Source organism: Triticum urartu, chromosome 6A (assembly GCF_056163025.1).
Source record: "Triticum urartu cultivar PI428250 chromosome 6A, HENAU_Tu73, whole genome shotgun sequence".
Classification (NCBI taxonomy): Eukaryota; Viridiplantae; Streptophyta; class Magnoliopsida; order Poales; family Poaceae; genus Triticum; species Triticum urartu.
The window spans coordinates 472412819-472432235 of record NC_141878.1 but is presented as its reverse complement, the minus strand read 5'-3'; the positions used below and the strand labels follow the sequence as shown (position 1 = coordinate 472432235).

The 19417-nt window shown below is 49.6% G+C and overlaps 2 protein-coding genes across 2 annotated transcripts; one reads left to right on the top strand and one right to left on the bottom strand.

Moving 5' to 3' along the window:
- The first annotated feature begins 943 nt into the window (after nt 1-943).
- LOC125514149 (uncharacterized) lies at nt 944-1860 on the top strand. The gene is made up of 2 exons (XM_048679423.2): nt 944-1333; nt 1430-1860. Exons 1-2 carry the CDS (start codon nt 1098-1100, stop codon nt 1710-1712), a joined length of 519 nt encoding a protein of 172 aa, XP_048535380.1. The 5' UTR covers nt 944-1097; the 3' UTR covers nt 1713-1860.
- Nucleotides 1861-2024: 164 nt separating this feature from the next.
- On the bottom strand, nt 2025-6793 carry LOC125514148 (nucleoporin protein Ndc1-Nup protein). Its single transcript, XM_048679422.2, has 4 exons — nt 6290-6793; nt 5425-5649; nt 4945-5298; nt 2025-2954 (listed from the first exon to the last, which is right to left on the bottom strand). Exons 1-4 carry the CDS (start codon nt 6746-6748, stop codon nt 2478-2480), a joined length of 1515 nt encoding a protein of 504 aa, XP_048535379.2. The 5' UTR covers nt 6749-6793; the 3' UTR covers nt 2025-2477.
- Between the last annotated feature and the right edge of the window lie 12624 nt (nt 6794-19417).

Below are 19417 nucleotides of genomic sequence, written 5' to 3'. Positions count from 1 at the left end.
TCCTCGCCTTGCCGCCCCTGCAGCGCCCGTGCGCGCGCCCGCCCGTGCACACTCGCGCTCTGCTCCCCGCTCCAGCCGTCCGCCCCGCGCGGGCGCACGCAGCGCCCCGCTCGCAGGCGCGCCCGCTCCAGCCGCCTGTCACGCGCGCGCCCGCCGCCCCGCAGCAGCGCCATGCCCGCCCTCCGCCCCGCGCGCTCGCGCTCTGCTCCCCGCTCCAGCCGTCCGCCCCGCGCGGGCGCACGCAGCAGCGCCGTGCTCGCCCTCCGCCCCGCGCGCTCGCGCCGTAGCCGCACGCCGCGCCGGCCGGCAGCAGCGCGCGCCCCGCCCCGCCCGCCGCGAGCTCCGCGCTCCGCCCCGCCTCGCCTGCTCGCCCCGCCTACGCCGCTCCCCACTCGGGCCGACGCGCTCCGCTCCGGCCTCGCATGCTCGCCGTCGCATGCAGCTATGCGTGGGTAGGTCGGAGAGAGAGAGAAAAAGGAAGAGAGAGAGTGGTGGGGGTGGGTGGGTGACAAGTGGGGTCACCCCGGACGGGCGCGGACGGAGAGGATGCAGAACGCGTCCGGTTCTGTCCGCTTTGGCCCTAAATCCAGCCTAAGTTTGGTCTGAAAATAGGGTCAGGCGGACATAAAACGGATAAAATGGGTCCAGTTTATTGCGCGCTGAGTCGTGTGGTTTGTCCGTTTTACCCCAAACGAACAGAGCCGGACAAGATAAGGTCTTGCGATGGAGATGGCCTTATCCGCTCCCCCACTCCCGCCGCGCGCCGCGTCCCTCTCCGCGCAAAGCTAAACAAAAGCCCCACGCGAGTAAAGAGAACGAAGGGAGGAGATAATGCCGAACTCCACCAATCGGCGGCATTTACTTGGGCGTGAATAAACCGGGCCGCTTTCATCTCCTCCGCCCACGTCCCCACGCTATTTGTAGCCGCGCCCCTCCCCCCTCCTTATCCTCCCAGTGACTCACCCTCCGCTCCTCCGCTCCCCCTTTATAGTTCGATCCTCCATCGCCAAAGCACCAGCACAACCGATCGCTCATCTCAGATCGCCTGCTGCTTCTCTCCTTCCTTCCTTGGTTTGGTCTGCTCTGCTCTGATCGGCATGGCGACCCAGATGGACGCGTACGTGATGTTCCGCCGCGCCGCGGAGATGATGATGGTGGCGCCGCCCGGGGCCGCCTACGACGAGCAGGACGAGGACATCGGCTCCGCGTCCGACTCCGAGTGCACGTCGACGTCCTCCTCCGACCTCGCCGACGACGCCAGCTCCTCGTCGTCCTCCTCCAGCTCAGGCGACCACTTCGAGATGTCCGCCCTCATGACGCAGCTCCCCATCAAGTACGTGCGCGCGAATGCGATTGCTGATGGTTGACGTTCGTGATCTATTTCTAAGCAGAGAGAGGTGCTGACCTGCCTTTTTTCTGTGCTGTGCAGGAGGGGATTGTCCATGTTCTTCGACGGCAAGTCGCAGTCGTTCGCGTCGCTGGCGGCCGTGGCCTCCCTGGAGGACCTGGCCAAGCCGACCAAGAAGCGCCTCAAGCCGTCGCGGAGCTGCGAGGGCGGCCTGGACGCGCACCGTGGCAGGTTCCTCTCGCCGCGCCGGCATTGCCCCAAGGCCGCCGCCGCAAGGAAGGCGTCCGCGAGGGCCGCCCTCTCGGTGCTCGGCACCTCGCCAAGGACGGCGAGGCTGGCCGCCAACTCCCTCATCTTTAGCTAGGTTCTGTTCCACTATTAGGTGTTCAGTGTTCTTCGTAGAGGGAGGTTGTATTAGGAACCCATGGCTGAATTAGAATGGTTATTACTTCAATGGAAATACCATCCACATTCAGCACATTTGAATCTGAGAAGTTGGATTTTCAACACCATTCAAAGGCCAAAGTATAAATGGAAACCGTGGTTCTATTCTTAAGAAACAGGGATGGAAATGAAACCGCACCAACGGCTCCATCCACTTGCATTAACAGCAAATGGCAACAAGTGAAAAGGCTGCGCTGGTGCGCATTGAACAACAAAACCTTGGATCAGCAAATAAAGAAAATCATTCGATCTTGACTAGCACTACTGCGTAATAAGTTACAGTGCAAGTATGGCCATTCTGACAAGCCAATCAAGTGGACTGATAGCCCAAGACATTTCGGCATTCCCCCTACTACAGCAACATACTAACACCTCTCGAGTACCATGCAAAATTGAGCGCTTAATTTTCCATTCACTAGCGTGATGCTTCCAACAATTGAAAAATAGTGAGATAGTTTTGCAAGAAATCACAATAATAATAGGTCATGGCCCTTCTTGTCCTCCAAAAGATGGGGAATGGAAAATGATTTCTCGCCAGTGGATCATAGTGCCAAAACAAATATTCCTGAACCTCGATGAGATAGTAGTGTCGGCAGCTCCAAACTTCACTCAAACAAGCATTTTGGTTCATGACAAAATTCCTTCACCCCAACAGACTGTCGATTTGAGAGACATCACACAGAGTTCAGACAGCTCGGTATTCAATAAACAAGCTCAACTTCTGAACCAACACAGCACGTGAACCATATATAGGTTTTCTTCCTTCACTGATCCAATTCTTCTCCAAACTCGAAGCTTTTGCATTTGCCCGCATGTCATCCAAGAAGGCTGAGACTATCTGATAAATTGAAGTCCGGAAAACATCAGCCATTGAATGAGCTTTAGTGTGCAGACCACCTCTTTGTGTGCTTGCGATGGCAGTTACATTGCCTTTTCTTGCAGTGGAGAAGTTATTACCCCACTTAATGCTTGCTGGACCCAGTGAGTGCGCAGGTTGTGGGTTAGTTTTCTTCCCTAAACATGCTTCAACCGCAACTAGAGCAGACAGCAAAGTAGACATCACAGCAGCATTGCAGCCAGTGAGTTGAGCAACTCCATAGCGATCCTCTTGTCGTGAGCGTGCAGTTAATGTCGCCAATGTCCGAGCACACCATGAGCATATCTACATTCAAAGGTCATACAGAACAATCTATCATTAGGCATTAGTGCACAAAGTAACATTTGGACTATTATGATTTGGCAATGATACACCATCTGGCACGTAAAAACATTTCCAGGCCTTAAACAATCTTTACGACAAGGCTATTAAAGCTTAGGCATGTAGACAATTGACCTTACTCTGAAGGACACCTACGGACATTAATGAAGTTTCTGAATGCTATGAAATCACAAGAATCATGTTAAGCTATATTCACCCCAGATGCACAATGGAAATAAGCTAAATCTTCAAAATGTTAACTGATCATTTATAATTTGTGTTAGTAGTCATAATAAGCTCAACCATGTAGTTGATCCTGAATATAGATAAATTCAAGCTGCTATTAAACGGGACATCATGTTTCACAAATTTGGCCTCCACACTGTCAGAACTCGTCACACCAGCTATCAGCTAAGCAGTCTCCATTTTTTACTTCTAGCCTTGTAGTTGTTGTATTTTTGGTTTCTGGCCAAAATGTACCTTACCAAAACTTTGGCTTTTGTTTGGATGGTTACGAACTTATTGGCATGCCAATGGCTCCTTACCCAACTCCACTTCGTTTTTTTAGCCAAAGTTGGCCAACTCATGGGCACACAAAACTTGGTCAAATATTTGGTGGGGTTGGTGGGGCCTTCTCCGGCTGGTGGAACAGGGCAATCAAGAGATTGGACAAGGAGCACCGAAAAGGCCTCAATACCTTGATCATATAGTAGTAGCTTGGGACATTTGGAAACGCCGAAACGATAATGAAATGAGATTGGATACGGAAGTGGAATCGGAGGTAGCCCTAGGGCATTTTTAGTAGTGCGGGTGGTAGAGGAGGAGGGTGCCCTATGGCGTACAGCCAGGGCCCATGGCCTTCAGACCCTGTTCTAGGGTCGGTGTTCTGGCGCTTTGGTCGTATCCTTTCTTCAAGCGTGCCTCATATGGTCTAGAGTGTTTGGGTTTTGGGTGTGTTGTGTGTGCGTGTGGCGTTGTACTTTTAATCCTCTTATTAATGAAATGACATGCAGATCTCCTGCGTCGTTCGAGAAGAAAAATGGTGGGGCAAATTTGGGCTCAAAACAAACACAACCTTGGTACTACAGAATTGCTCCAAATGGAACAGAGCTTCTTCTGCTACAATCTATCCATTGGTTCTGAGGAAAAGCATGATTCAGAACTTAATGGTGAGCTACTATTTACTATAACACTTGCATCAAACAGACCACAGGTCAACTATATGCGTGTAAAAAAAATGACATCACCACATGTACCATATTCCATAATCAAACCAACTTCCCCATATTACAGAAAGCATGCCCCATAGCTAATATTCAAAACTGTTGCATGCGGTCCATGTGCATATGGCATACTTATTATGTCATTTGCAATCAAACACAATGATAGTTAATGCACCTCAGTATCCAATTACTTTATACTAGAAGAATATATTTGCTACTCACATAAAAGCTGTCAATAATAACCTGTCAGCTCCAAAAGGCCTAAACACTTGAAATTACCAACTTCCAAATAAAAGGTTTGAGCAGTTCAACTTAAGCTATTAAACCTAATATGAAGATACTCGCATACTCATATTCCATAACATATCTAACATAATATGATCAGCAGTTATCATGCAAAATCTTCCGGATTGTGTGATGCTTGATGCAAATCTTGAATTCATTATGTGTAACTGTGACTAACCAATCATTATGCATGTATGCTTCAACTATACCCAACTCAGCATCTTTAAAGCGCGGCCTCTCCTTATTCAACTCTAAAATATTTTATCACGGATGTCAAACAAAAAATGCAGGCACCAACTTAACAGTAGGTTCAAACTATTTCTGGATGATGGTTCTTAACGCGAAGCAGACTTCATTAGTTACACAAGAAGAGACAGACAAGATTAACAACTGGAAACACACTGAAGAACCTACAACAGAAGTAAATGAAATGGTTACAAAATTACCTGTGAATCACTAAATGCACCATAGAGCTTAGACTGTTGTAACAATAGTTCTGGCCTTTCACTAGTAAACCCTTCAAGTGCTTCAGCAATTTTTGAAGTGAACTCCTCAAGTGGCTTCAAACAGGCTGTCACAATTCTTTTGTAAGTTTCACCAGATTCCTCAAAGAAGGCACCTCGACGCCAAGGTTCGATGTTACATTCAGATACTGCACACAAATCTTGGAATGCAAGATATTGCATCAGCGACCGTGGATTACTTAGTTCCAGAGTCTCGAGGATATAATCAGTCGGATTAGTCTCTGCAGCAGCAGAACTCTGAGGTGGAGTAAAACTGCATCTTCTTGTGTGCACAACCTGAAATTTGTTGAAAACAGTTGTATTAAAGTTCCAGGAAAGTCAAGCTGCGCAGTACATACTGCGGAAACAAGTGTGCATCTACAAGCATGTTGTTTGATTTGGATTGTAAAGGAGAAAACAAACCTGGACAAAATGATGGCTTATTTCCCAACAGAAGGAAACACCTGTGGTCACTATAAAAATAGCGATTTGGGTGATAATTTGACTTCCAATGGATCCTCCCATTCTGAATTGCCGAGGAAGAATAAGAATCAGGACAAGTGAAAGCAAGAAGACCTGAAGCGACATCTTTAGAGCCCTTTTAATAGATGGTAGAAGCCCCATCTTTAATCCATAGAACATAGGTCTCTGGACAATAAAACAAGTTAACAAAGTTAAAACCAAGCAGCCATATACTCAAATGAGTGCTGGAAGAACTGTAAGATAGCAAATGAACATGCAACTAAGCAAGCAAATCTAAGACTATTAAGGGATCAAAATTAATTAAACTTAGCTTTGAAAATTACAACTGATTGACCTACGTTCTGATTAATCCCCACCATGTTCACACCTAAATAAAAAAGTAAGAGTAGAGGCAAACAATGTCTACGAATAAACAGTGAATAAAAACGAAGCTTCTGACTGGATATTTGACCATAAAACATGATATTCTCGGGAAATTACACAGTGCTCGTAATAAAATCATCTATTATCTGATTCAAATGTCTAACTTGAATAACAAAATGTGTGTCTAAATACCGATCCAATAGTGCAGAATGGCCCTCTCCTCTGACCAAACACCCTAGGGTAAAATACCAATAGTTCAAGCCACAATTAAGATAACATCACCTGTGATTCAAGAACAATAGTGCACAGCAAATCATTGCTGAGAAGTTAATCTTAGACGTCGTAATATAAACTCTAAGACTACGAATTCAAACCCAATCTGCGATTTCGGATGAATCAAGCAGCATATGCAGAAACCCTAACTTTCCCCCACTCCACTCACCTGCACGACGGGGAACTGGAGCAACCACCTCCCGCGCCCAAAGTAGTGAGCGGCGAACACCGCGCCCAACACAGCGCCGCGGAATCCCAGCCCAGCGACGGCAACCCATCCGGCGTCCTCGGGGACCAGAGACGCCGCGGCGGCCACGCAGAGCGCACCGGCCGAGGCGAAGAGGGAGGCCGCGAGGGCGAGCTTCGGCACGGGCGGCGGGCCCGGGTGGGGCGAGGCGGAGATGAGGAAGGCGAGCGCGAGGAGCCCCGTGCCGGCGCAGGAGAGGGGCGCGTGCAGCCCGAGGAGGAAGGGCGGGGGTACCCCGAGGTTAGGGTGGCGGCGGCTCGGGGAGACCGCGAGGTGGAGTACGGAGGCGGCGGCCCAGAGCGCGGCCTGGAAGAAGAAGACGGCGAGCCACCGCTGGCCGACGGCGTCGCGAGGTGCGCCGCGCGGCGGGGCCCTGTCCATGGCGGCGGTGGACGAGGGGTTTGGGGGGGGGGGGGGGGGGGGGGGGAGGTTTTGAATTTATTTTTTTCTCTCCCCTTCTCTCTTTGTGAGGGGCCGAGGGTTTCTTCGCGTCCGAAGGGAGAAGAGAAGGGGAACGAGTGAACCGTGTGGTTTGATTTGAATGCGCGTTTTTCTTTTCATGTCTTCTTCGAGACCGGCGAAACCTTTCATCGGGTCGGCTCGTATAGCTTAGTGGTTAAGCTAATCGCAGCTCGGAGATTAGGAAGACACGGGCATACAAGGACGCACGAGAGAATGCATAGTCTCAAAGTGATGTCTCGCATGTCATGTAGAATCGGATATGACGCAAAGTATGTTTGGATAGGGAAGCGGGATCCTCTCAGGAGACCGGTGTTTGAAGAGAAAAAATATGGTCCGATGACAAAAGCTGAAAAGGTTGGAGTGCAAAGTAGAGATGCATGTGTACTAAAGTCTTTATTTTCTATTTCTTAACGAGACCCACTAGTGATAGATTGCATTGGAAAGAAAAAAATTAATGTAGATGCCTTAAATTATTTTTTATCATGAGGCATATTATCCATATGCCATCATTGTACATGCTCTACATCGTATGTTTTTTTGCATTTGACATAACTGTCCCAGATAGGCCTATGTGAGCTGGTGTAGGCAAAAAATCAACATTTACATTTTGGTTGGTTACCTGCATTCAGGCTACCTACATCAAGGGAGCAATTTTCTTCTCATGTTCAATGAATTTAGCAGTAATGCTAACATTCAAAAAAACATTAAGAGAGCAATTTTTACCATGATGTGCAGTTGCATGCGTCATTGTTGTTAGACAAACTACATGTTGTTTGGTTGCAAACGACATAAGATGTGATCTCCACTTCTCACTAATGGTGGCGTTACCACACAGGGATTGAATATTGTCTTAGCCCTAACTAGAAAACAAAATGACAGTTTATCCTAACTACTAACAAATGGCAGTATGAATTATGAGCCATATGGTTGAACAGGAAAAAGCTTATTGATGCTAACTAGGTGAAACTCCTCCTCCTTCTTCTTCCTCTTCTTGTGCTGATATCTCTTCTTCTTCTTCTTCAGATCCTTTGCCTAACCTTTGTTATCCCACATTACCTGAGCCCGCTCCATCCTTCTGTTCTTCCGGACTTCGTTGTCAAACGCCTCCACATCATGGCCGGAGCTGACAACATCAGCAGGCGTCACATCTTCCTTCTTCGGCACAAGTTCATCACAACCCCATTGCAGGATCCAATTATGAAGGATGCAACATGCAAGAACAAGCTTAAACTGGGTATGGGCTTGTCCTAGACCATATCTGAGTCACCGTTGTCGCTGGTGCTAACAACAGAGGAAGGGTTTGTCCTAGAGCTAGGGGTGAGCGAGTAAATGAGGCGGGTGAGGGTATACTTCGTGCCATTCGGCCTCCGTCAATTTTCGTCTCCTGCCATCTCCGCCCGGATTCCCCATGCACTGCGCCCTGTGCCAGGACTAACTTCTGCGCCCGACTCAGCCTAGCTCGCTGGAAACTGCCGATTCGAGTGTTCCCAACGACCCAGGCTCTATGGTGCTTTAAGTTTCGTGTCGATGCAAGCCACGCCTCCATGTAGGCAATCAAACAAGTTTTTTTCATCCCGCCCAAGCATGGTCAGATGTATGTGGCCTTCCCAACGTGTCCCAAAGGTATATGTGCTTAGAGTATCTCCAACAACAATCATGTTTTTGAGCACGAGACCACTTCAGGGCATGAAGGCCAAAAAAGGCCTCTAACAACTGCCATCCTAAAATAAATTAAGCATCCCAAACAAAGTTCCTCATGCAGCAAATTTGGGGCACTTCGGCGGCTGACAAAAACATGTGGCTACTTCTTTACGCCAGGCCGTGGCCAAAAACCCTCGGATCCGCTTGCCTGCCGGTTGCCGCGCACCATGGCCGGCTCCTCCGCCCCCGCCGCCAACCCTGATACGCTCGCCGCTGCTCCCACCCTATTTTAGGGTAGCTGCTGAAGTGGTTTTGCCTTATTTCATGCCAAAAGAAGTTTTTTGCCTAGGGCTGTTGTTGGAGACAGCACTCGCTCGTACCCAGCAAAAAAATTGTGCCCTAAATTTTTTACTCCATCATTTTTTCATGCTCAAAAATAGGCTTGTTGTTGGAGATCATGCGGGTCCTCATTTCTTCCCTGCACAACCACACTCGTCATATCCCTTTACCCATATGCATGCAAAATTCATGTACATCCATCATATAGCAGAAATTTATCATGAATTCAACGATACAGAGTAACGGCAATTCATTACATGCCAAAAAAACAAGTCATGCATAGATGCCATACACGAATGAATCAAAGACTTTATTTGTTGTAGTCATTGATCATCTTCTTCTTGCAGAGCACCCACTTCTTGCCTTCATCATTCAAGATGTTTATGTCCTGCAACATGATTCTTGACTCATACGTCTCTCTCCCAAGCTCCAACTTCTTTCTCAAGAGGAAATAAAGAATATTTATTTGCGGATTCTTCGAACAAGCAACGGAGTCTTGCAGTCAAGCTCCCTTCTGCCTTTGCATTCGAGGGTCCGAATTCGAACTGGCTGCAACGGAACTCGCTAAGGCTCCAGGGCTCAATTCCTTGCATTGTCACCACTTGTTTAAGCTCCCATTTTGCAATCTTTTCTTGCCTCTTCAATTATATTTTGTTCTTCTTCAAGTTCAACTACTCATGGTCGAACTCCTTCTTCTCCCTTTTGCACATATATGAACATCTTGTACATTTCCTACCTCTTCGCCTCTTTGGCAGAAAAAATGCCGGTCCAAGTGGTGGACATTTTGCATGCAACACCATCACGGGCGATGCCGTTGTTAGAGTACGTAATGGGCCTAATGGACTCCCAAGCAAGGCTTATGTTATGGCGCTACTAGAAGGAGGGCGCGAGAGGGCCGGCCGGGGCCTTTTTGCCCACGGCCGGGCAAGATGGAAGGGATTTCCTTCTTAATTCTTGCTTGATTAGATTGATACATTTCCTCTCTTTATATAGAGAGGTTTACTTGACTCCCAAGCAAGGCTTACTTGACCCCTAAGCAAGTGACCATTATCTCTAATTAACCCTAAGACTAATGGGCTATACCGCCAGCCCAGGCCATTAGGCCCATTATGTACTCTAACCCTACACCCCACCTGGACATGCAGCTTGTCCTCGAGCTGCAGCCTAACCAACTTATAACCATGACTCGATGCAACACAAACCTAACACCTAAAAACAAGCCTTTTACATCTCAACTTGTTTTATTACTCTCAACCTGATATGGACTGGGACGCTTTATTTTAGACCCCTTAACAAAAAGTGGACACCATCCGCACGTGGGGCGTGCACGTGTACATCCACCTAGATCCCATGGACACCATCTGGACAAAAGGAGTGCATGTGTATGGCCACCTGGAAGTGATCGCAAGAGCGACCAGTAGAGGCGCCCTCGCGGCAGCCGGCGGAATGCAGTGGTGCTACAGGGTGCGCTCCTATCGGTGACACCCTGCCTTCTCCCTGCCGGACGGCTGTTGATCTGCACCGCATAGAGAAGAGTGGAGGGCTTGCGATGGAGAATGATGAGGAGGGGTGCGCCCCCAACCGTCGATGTCGCAAACTTTGAGGTCGCTGCCCGTGGGAAAAATAGCATGCCCAAGATCCCTGACGCAGCGGACGAGATCGAGGTCCTTTGCGCAGCGAAGCGCAGCTGGGAGGAGCGGCAGCTGCTGACCACACATCTCCCGCACACACCGACGCGCTAGGAGGCCGCGCGCAGCAGCCTGCAGCCTCACTGCCGCAGACACGTGGCGGGTAGTGATCCAAGCCGGAAGCGGTGACGGCGACGGCGGGAACTTGATCTGCTGGATGGGAACGCCCTGGGGAAGTGGTAATGCATGGCGACGGCGGGAACTTGATCTGGTGGATCGGGACTCCCGCTGGCGCGGTCGATGCGGGGCCGGAGCCGACCGACGGTGGTTGCCGCAACGGAGCGCCAGGCGCGGCGGAGGCCGCGAGGAGCGGCGACTGCCACTGTAGCCAGGGCGGGGCGATGGTGCGGTGGATGGCAGCTGCAGTGGCTGCTGCAACGGCCCGGCGAGCGAGGCGGAGGCCGCCTGGTGTGGCGGCTGCCACAGCGGCGCATCTGGGTGCGGCCCGTAGGACCCGGCCAAGAACAGGCAGATATCCTGGACCGCCTAGGTTAGATCCCGCAGCGCCCGGACACCTCCTCCGGGGTGAGGACGGCGGGGGCGGGTGCAACGGAGGATCCCGACGCGGGCAGGAGCAGTCCGGTGGTCGTGGTGGTCGCCGAAGGCAACGAGGTGACCCGCAGCGGAAGAGACGGGTTGGGCGGCGGTGAAGACATGATCGAACCGAAGCTAGCTGATACCAAATTGTTATGTGGCTGCTAGAAGGAGGGCGCGAGAGGGCCGGCTGGGGGCCTTTCTGCCCACGGCCGGGCAAGATGGAAGGGATTTCCTTCTTAATTCTTACTTGATTAGATTGATACATCTCCTCTCTTTATATAGAGAGAGGTTTACTTGACTCCCAAGCAAGGCTTACTTGACCCCTAAGCAAGCAACCCTTATCTCTAATTAACCCTAAGACTAATGGGTCATACCGCCAGCCCAGGCCATTAGGCCCATTACGTACTCTAACACCTTGCTTGACCCCTAAGCAAGCGACCCTTATCTCTAATTAATCCTAAGACTAACGGGCTATACCGCCAGCCCAGGACATTGATACGTCCATTTTGCATCATGTTTGTTTATTGTTATTTATAATGTTTTTATCCATAATAATGCTTTTTGGAGTAATTCTAATGCCTTTTCTCTCATAATTTGCAAGGTACACACCAAGAGGGAGAATTTCAGCAGCTGGAAATCTGGACCTGGAAAAGCTACGCCAGGCTACCTATTCTGCACAACTCCAAACAAGCTGAAACTTCAAGAGGAATTTTTATGGAATATATAAGAATTATTGGAGCCAATAAGTACCAGAGGGGGCCCACCAGGTGGGCATTACCCACCTGGGCGCACTAGCGAGCCCAAGCGCGCCCTGGTGGGTTGTGCTCCCCTCGGCCACCTCCGGTGACCATCTTTTGGTATATAAGTAATTTTGACCTAGAAAAAATAAAGAGAGGACTTTCGGGACGAAGTGCCGCCGCCTCGAGGCGGAACTTGGACAGGAGCACTTTTACCCTCCAGCGAAGCGATTCCGCCAGGGAAACTTCACTCCCTGAGGGGGAAATCATCGTCATCATCATCACCAACAACTCTCCCATCTTGGGGAGGTCAATCTCCATCAACATCTTCAACAGCACCATCTCCTCTCAAACCCTAGTTCATTTCTTGTGTTCAATCTTGTTACCGGAACTATAGATTGGTACTTGTGGGTGACTAGTAGTGTTGATTACATCTTGTAGTTGATTACTATATGGTTTATTTGGTGGAAGATTATATGTTCAGATCCAATATGCTATTTAATACTCCTCTGATCATGAGCATGTTTATCATTTGTGAGTAGTTACCTTTATTCTTGAGGTCACGGGGAAATCATGCTGCGAGTAATCATGTGAATTTGATGTGTGTTCGATATTTTGATAGTATGTATGTTGTGATTCCCTTAGTGGTTGTCGGATTTCGGGTTCCGGTAAAACCCTTGAGGTTCGAACACTGGGATGCGCACGAAGATCTCTCCCCCTCTCTAGCTCGCACACATCATGATCTCACGGCCTAGCTCAACCATCCCAAAGAACAAGAGACACAAGAGTTTATACTGGTTCGGGCCATCGATGTGGTGTAATACCCTACTCCAGTGTGGTGTGGTGGATTGCCTCTTGGGCTAAGGATGAACAGTTACAAGGGAAGAACAGCCTCCTGAGGAGAGGTGCTCTTATGCTTAGTGAGTGTGGTGGCTTTGGTGGAATGAATCCGGTCCAAGATGAGATGAGAGCAGATCCCTACGGTGGTGGCTAGTCCTATATATAGAGGCCCGAGTCCTCTTCCCAAATATTAGGCGGGAAGGGATCCCACAACGGCCAATTTGAAGGGGGACAGCTAGTACAAGCTATCCTGACAAAAGATGGTCTTCTCCTGCCAAAGGCTCTGGTGGTGACGCTGTCTTGGGCTCCACGGTGACTTCCGTCCTGTCATCCTGCTGGTCTTGGTATTGTTGCACCGATATGGAAACCTTTGCCTAATGCCTAGGGACTCCTCGCCTGCGCTTGCCTCTTTAGCACCAAAGAGGAAACGAGGACACTGCGCGCGCTGGCGCCCAACTGGCTCCAGTCGTCATGGCTTGCGTCACAGGAACCTCACGAGGTGTCCCTTGCCTTGATCTCTCTGCCCCTCGCGAGCCAGCCTGGTGAGGCCGCCCCTGAGGAGGTCTTGCGTCGACCGCCTCACGAGGCCTGGCCCCTCGCGAGAGTCTTGAGTGTTTGCTGGTGAAGATGGGCCGTACGGGGCCGCTGGTGGAGCCACGCCGCTGGCCGCAGGCAGGCAAGTCTGGGGACCCCCATTCCTAGAACGCCGATAGTAGCCCCCGAGCCCAAGGCGCGCTCGGGATTGGCTTCGAGGCGAAGCCAAAGGGCAAGTGCGGAGCGCCGTAGGCCCCAACAGCCTGTGGCCACGGTTGGCGCGTGGCGACTGATTGGGCGTGGGCGTCTCCGCTTCCCCATGCTGCCTCGGCAACTGCCCGTCTGACAAAATGGCCTGTGCGGGCAACGCTTGCCTTCATTGTTTTCCTTCTCCTTGCTCCAGATCCTCTCTCTTGCTCCTTGCTTCTGAAATCTCTAGATCTGCTTCAATCCCCTTCCGAGCTTCCGACCAATGGCGCCCTGAAAGCCCAAGGTCATTTCGCCGCTTGCCTGGTATGAGCCGGCTCTGGACGCGCCCAATATCTCAGAGAAGAACCTCGCTGCCACGCGCCTACTGACAGTGGGGGAAAACAACGAGAAGGGGAAGACCGAGCTCCGGGCTGGCTCCACCATGCCGGAGGCTTCGAAGAGCTCCTTCTACCCCTTCTTTATGAGCAGCGTCGTCGCTGGCCTGGTTCCCCCCTTCTCCGACTTCTTCTATGCAGTCCTCCAACATTACAGGTTCCAGGCCCTCCATTTCCATCCCAACTCCGTTCTTCTCTTGTCGATCTTTGCCTTCTATATGAGGTGTATGTCGGGGTGATGCCGTTCTTCCTCCGAATCAACGATGGTCACACCTCGAGGTGCGCCAACTTCGTTGCAGCCGGCAAGGCCAACGTGATCTCGAAGGCCGGAAAGAAGGCCGATGGCTTCAGGAGCAAGTGGGTCATGATGGATGCCAAGTGCGTCCACCCATGGTTGAAGCTGCTGACGAGATGCCCCAGTCTGACGAGGGGTGGTCCCGCGTGAAGCTTACTGACGACCGGGCGAAGTCGGTGCTGGAGAAGATGACCGCCGACCTGAGGTCGGGCAATGCGAAGGCGGTGAACTTGATAGGGGCCATGCTCCTGAGGGAGTTCCTGATGCTACGGGTGGCTCCTCTCCAGGCGCGCTCGCGCCCTTATGGATGCTCGGGGACGGAGAAGACAAGCTTCGCTTGAGTCCGGAGGCCTTGTATAACACCCCGGATATGACTTTCCCAATTTGTATTCCAACTCTTGCCGTTTCCGGCGTTAAGTTATTTTATTTTTTCGGGTTCAGGTTTTTGTCTCCGTGTGTTGTTATCATTGTCATGCATCTCATATCATGTCATCATGTGCATTGCATTTGTATACGTGTTCATCTCATGCATTCGAGCATTTTCCCCGTTGTCCGTTTTGCATTCCGGCGCTTCATTCTCCTCCGGTGGTCATTTCTAGCTTTCTTTTGTGTGTGGGATTTAAACATTTTCGGAATGGACCGAGACTTGCCAAGCGGCCTTGGTTCACTACCGGTAGACCGCCTGTCAAGTTTCGTACCATTTGGACTTCGTTTGATACTCCAACGGTTAACCGAGGGACCGAAAAGGCCTCATGTGTGTTGCAGCCCAACACCCCTCCAAGTTGGACCAAAACCTACCATAACCCTCTCCATCATCTAGAGCATTCGATCAAGATCGCGTGGCCGAAAACCGCACCTCATTTGGACTCTCCTAGCTCCCTCTATGCCTATTTAAAGACACCCCAAAAATCTCCTTCTCCTTCCTCCCGAAAACCCTAGATCCATCTCCACCCGCCGTCGCCGGACAAAACCACCGCCGGCGGACGTGTCTGGTCCGCCCGCCGCCGCCACGTGGCGCGCTGCCATTCGCCGCGCCCCCGCCCCACTTCGCCATCGCCGCCGGCCCGGGAGGCCCAGGAGGGGCCCCCGAGGCCCGTTGACTCGCGCCGCCGCCTGGGGCCATCATCCCCGCTGCCGGCCGCCCACCGGACTTCCTCCGCCGCCCGTTGCCCTCACCGGCGCGCGCCGCCTCGGCCGCCGCGCCCGCGCCGCCTCGCCGCGCCGGCGCTGGCCACCACCGCCGAGCTCCAGCCGCCCTCCGCCTCGGCTTCCTCTCCGTCTCCGGCGGCCAACTCCATTTCCGGCAAACCTCGTAAAGCGTGCCGATCTGGATCTGGATCTGAGTGCCTCGGGTTGACTTTTGCCCCGAAACCCTAATATTTTTGCCATGTTCATCGCATCATAACTTTGCATCCGTAGCTCCATTTTGGGCATATAGCATATCAAAATGTTCGTCTGAGAGAGCACATCATTTCATTCCATTGCATCATTTTCATTTGAGTTCATCTTGATGCCCGAAATACTGTTAGAAGAGGGCTACTTGAGATAATTGTCAGATCTGCTGCTCCATTTAGATATTTGTCATTTTTGCCATGATTATTGTGTGCATGATATGCCCATGAGCTCTACATATGTTCTTTTAAGGGTTTTTCCATCTTTCTAGAGGTGCAACCCATGTATTTTTGTGATGTGTGTGGTGACTAGCACAAGCTTGCAAAGTGAGGCACTTGGTAATGCTGATTTCAGGGACTTAGCATTTCCACTAAGTCCTTGATCTGTTTATCTCATGTTGCCATATGTTCATGTTGTTTCCTAGTGATCCGTGCCTCTTTTGATGATGATCAGTAAGGATGTTTTGTTAATCTTGTAGTGCTCTATCCATCCATGTCTTTGTTTGCAATTATGGATCAACCTAGCTTGAGTCAATCGAGCTCTACTTTTGCTACTTCGTGAATCTGGGCAGATTGTCTACTTGTTAGCGATTTTGCCGAGGATGTTGTAGTTGATCCGTGCATGCTATGCGATTGTTCTTGCCATGTCTAGCTTGCATTTTGTGTATTCTTGATGGGTGTAAGCTTAGATTATCATGACTTGCTTTGTAGTGAGTGCATCGAGCTCGTAAACATGCCTACTTGATATCTGTTTTCAGCATGCTCCAGTTTTCACTAAGTCTGAGAACTGATTATGTTTTTGCCATGTTCACATGCTTGCAATTGTATTTTCTGATCCCTTTTGGCTCAAGGTCACTAAGGGACTTTTGTTAAGCTCTCTGAGTAGCTCCATGCCATGCTTTACTTTGCCATGTTCAGGTCATGTAGCATGTAGTTTTGTTGCTCCAAAGAGTGCTACCTGATCTGAAATTCCAGACAAGTGTTAATTTCATTAAGTCTGAGATCTGTTTACCATATGCATTTTTTCCATGCTTGTTTGAACCTGTTAATGGATGAATTGGCCATAGCTCAGTGCTAGACTTTTGTTAAGCATCTTGAATGCATCCCTGCCATGTATTTTGTTGTCATGTTTGGGTGCTGTAGCATGCTCATCTTGTTGCATTTAGATGGCTACTTGCTGTAAATCGCAGACCGGTGTCATATTCGAATCGCTTGCCATTTCCAAACCGTAGCTCTGATTCCGGCGTTATTTATATCGTTTTCAAGCGATTTCATCTCATCTTTCCAGTGGCACACTTGGTTTTCCAAGTTGAGGCCAGGTTCATGCATCCCTTGTCAAATCTTGCATATGCATCCCGCATAGCATACCATCCTTGCATCATATTGTTTGATCCTTGCACGTGGTTGATTGTGTCCTTGTTGCTTGTTTGTCTTGTTTGGGCAGAGCTGGGAGACGAGTTCACTAACGAGGAGCCCGTTGAGTTTGCTTTTGAGGATCCAGTCAACTCTGACAACTTTGCAGGCAAGATGATCATACCCTCGAAATCACTACTATCTTTGCTATGCTAGATTGCTCGCTCTTTTGCTATGCCAATGCTACGATGCCTACCACTTGCTTTCAAGCCTCCCAAATTGCCATGTCAAACATCTAACCCACCATGTCCTAGCAAACCGTTGATTGGCTATGTTACCGCTTTGCTCAGCCCCTCTTATAGCGTTGCTAGTTGCAGGTGAAGATTGGAGGCCGTTCCTTGTTGGAACATTTATTTACTTGTTGGGATATCATTATATTGCCATGTTATCTTAATGCATCTATATACTTGGTAAAGGGTGGAAGGCTCGGCCTCTCGCCTAGTGTTTTGTTCCACTCTTGCCGCCCTAGTTTCCGTCATATCGGTGTTATGTTCCTGGATTTTGCGTTCCTTACGCGGTTGGGTTATAATGGGAACCCCTTGATAGTTCACCTTGATTAAAGCTTTTCCAGCAATGCCCAACCTTGGTTTTACCATTTTCCACCTAGCCTCTTTTCCCTTGGGTTTCCGGATCCCGAGGGTCATCTTATTTTAACCCCCCCGGGCCAGTGCTCCTCTGAGTGTTGGTCCAACTGAGCGATGTCCGGGGCTACCAGGGGCAACTCTGGGCTGGCCTACCCGACGTCTTGCTCATCCGGTGTGCCCTGAGAACGAGATATGTGCAGCTCCTATCGGGATTTGTCGGCACATCTGGGTGGTGTTGCTGGTCTTGTTTTAACCTGTCGAAGTGTCTTGAAGAACCGAGGTACCGAGTCTGATCGGAATGTATCGGGAGGAGGTCTATTCCTTCGTTGACCGTGAGAGCTTGTCATGGGCTAAGTTGGGACTCCCGTGCAGGGATTTGAACTTTCGAAAGCCGTGCCCGCGGTTATGGGAAGATGGGAATTTGTTAATGTCCGGTTGTAGATAACTTGAACCTTAACTTAATTAAAATGAATCAACTGAGTGTGTTACCGTGATGGCCTCTTCTCGGCGGAGTCCGGGAAGTGGACACGGTGTTGGAGTAATGTTTGCGCAGGTTGTTCTCTAGTTTCTCGCTCGCGCTTTGCCTCCTCTTCTCGCTCTCTTTTACGAACAGGATAGCCACCATATTTTGCTAGTCGTTTGCTGCAGCTCCACATATTTTACCTTGCCTTACCTATAAGCTTAAATAGTCTTGATCGCGAGGGTGCGAGATTGCTGAGTCCCTGTGGCTCACAGATTACTATTACACCAGATGTAGGGCCTGATGATTCCGCTCCAGGTGACGCGCTTGAGCTCAAGTGGGAGTATGACGAAGACTCTCAACGTTACTATGTTTCTTTTCCTGATGATCAGTAGTGGTGCCCAGTTGGGGGTGATCGGGACCGTGTCGCATGTTGGGTTATCTTTTATTTTGGCGCCGTAGTCGGGCCATGAGTGTTTGGATGATGTAATGTTATTTATGTACCTTGATTGACGTGGCGAGTGTAAGCCAACTATGTTATCTCCCCTTTTATTATCTATATTACATGGGATGTTGTGAAGATTGCCTAACTTGCGACATATGCCTTCAATGCAATTATGCCTCTAAGTCGTGCCTCGACACGTGGGAGATATAGTCGCATCGAGGGTGTTACAAGTTGGTAATCAGAGCCTTCCCCGACCTTAGGAGCCCCATTGCTTGATCGTTTTTAGCAGCCGAGTTGTGTCTAGAAAAATGTTTTTGAGTCATTTAGGAATTATATATCGGAGAGTTTAGGAATTCTTTTTACTTCCCAGTCTCCTCATCGCTCTGGTAAGGCATCCTGACGTAGAGTTTTGACTCTTCTCTTCTCAAATTTCACTAAATTTTTTTTAGGATCACGCGGGTATCTTGGAATCGTTCCGATGGTTTTATGATGAGAACATTGTCTTGGTGCCTCCTGTCAGGGGTTTTGTGGAAGTGTCCCGGGGAGTTGAGCTCTGAGGTGTTATCGTCATAATTTTATCGTTGCAGTTCTGGAATACCTGAGTTTAGTACGCCGACATCGAAAATCTCTTTTATGCAGTTCGTTGGTGAGATAACCTCGACGCCACCCAGTACTGGGGCGGGAGTTCGGGAGTATCGCCATAACTTGTATAACAGATGCTTTTCGAAGGTTGAGGTAGATGGTTTCCGAAGTTTTTCTCGGTTATGTGTTGAAGAATGGATACAGCTGGATGTAGGATTTGCTAGATTTGGGTGAGATATTATGCTTCTCCTATATCCCCAACACCTGATTGCATAACCGGAAAGGTTCGGGAGTTTCATAGGTGGGAATTCTAGTAGCTCTAGTTCTTCTTCCACGGATAGTTGGTTTGAGATTGGGATTTCTTACCAATTATTCGTTCTTGATCCGTACCTTGTTGATTTATTTCTCTACCTAAATTCTACGTGGCTTCTCAATTTATGGATATGTGACCATTTCAAGAGGAATTCATTCGTTCATTTTGTTCGGATGTGAAGACTATATGTTGAAATTTTCATTCC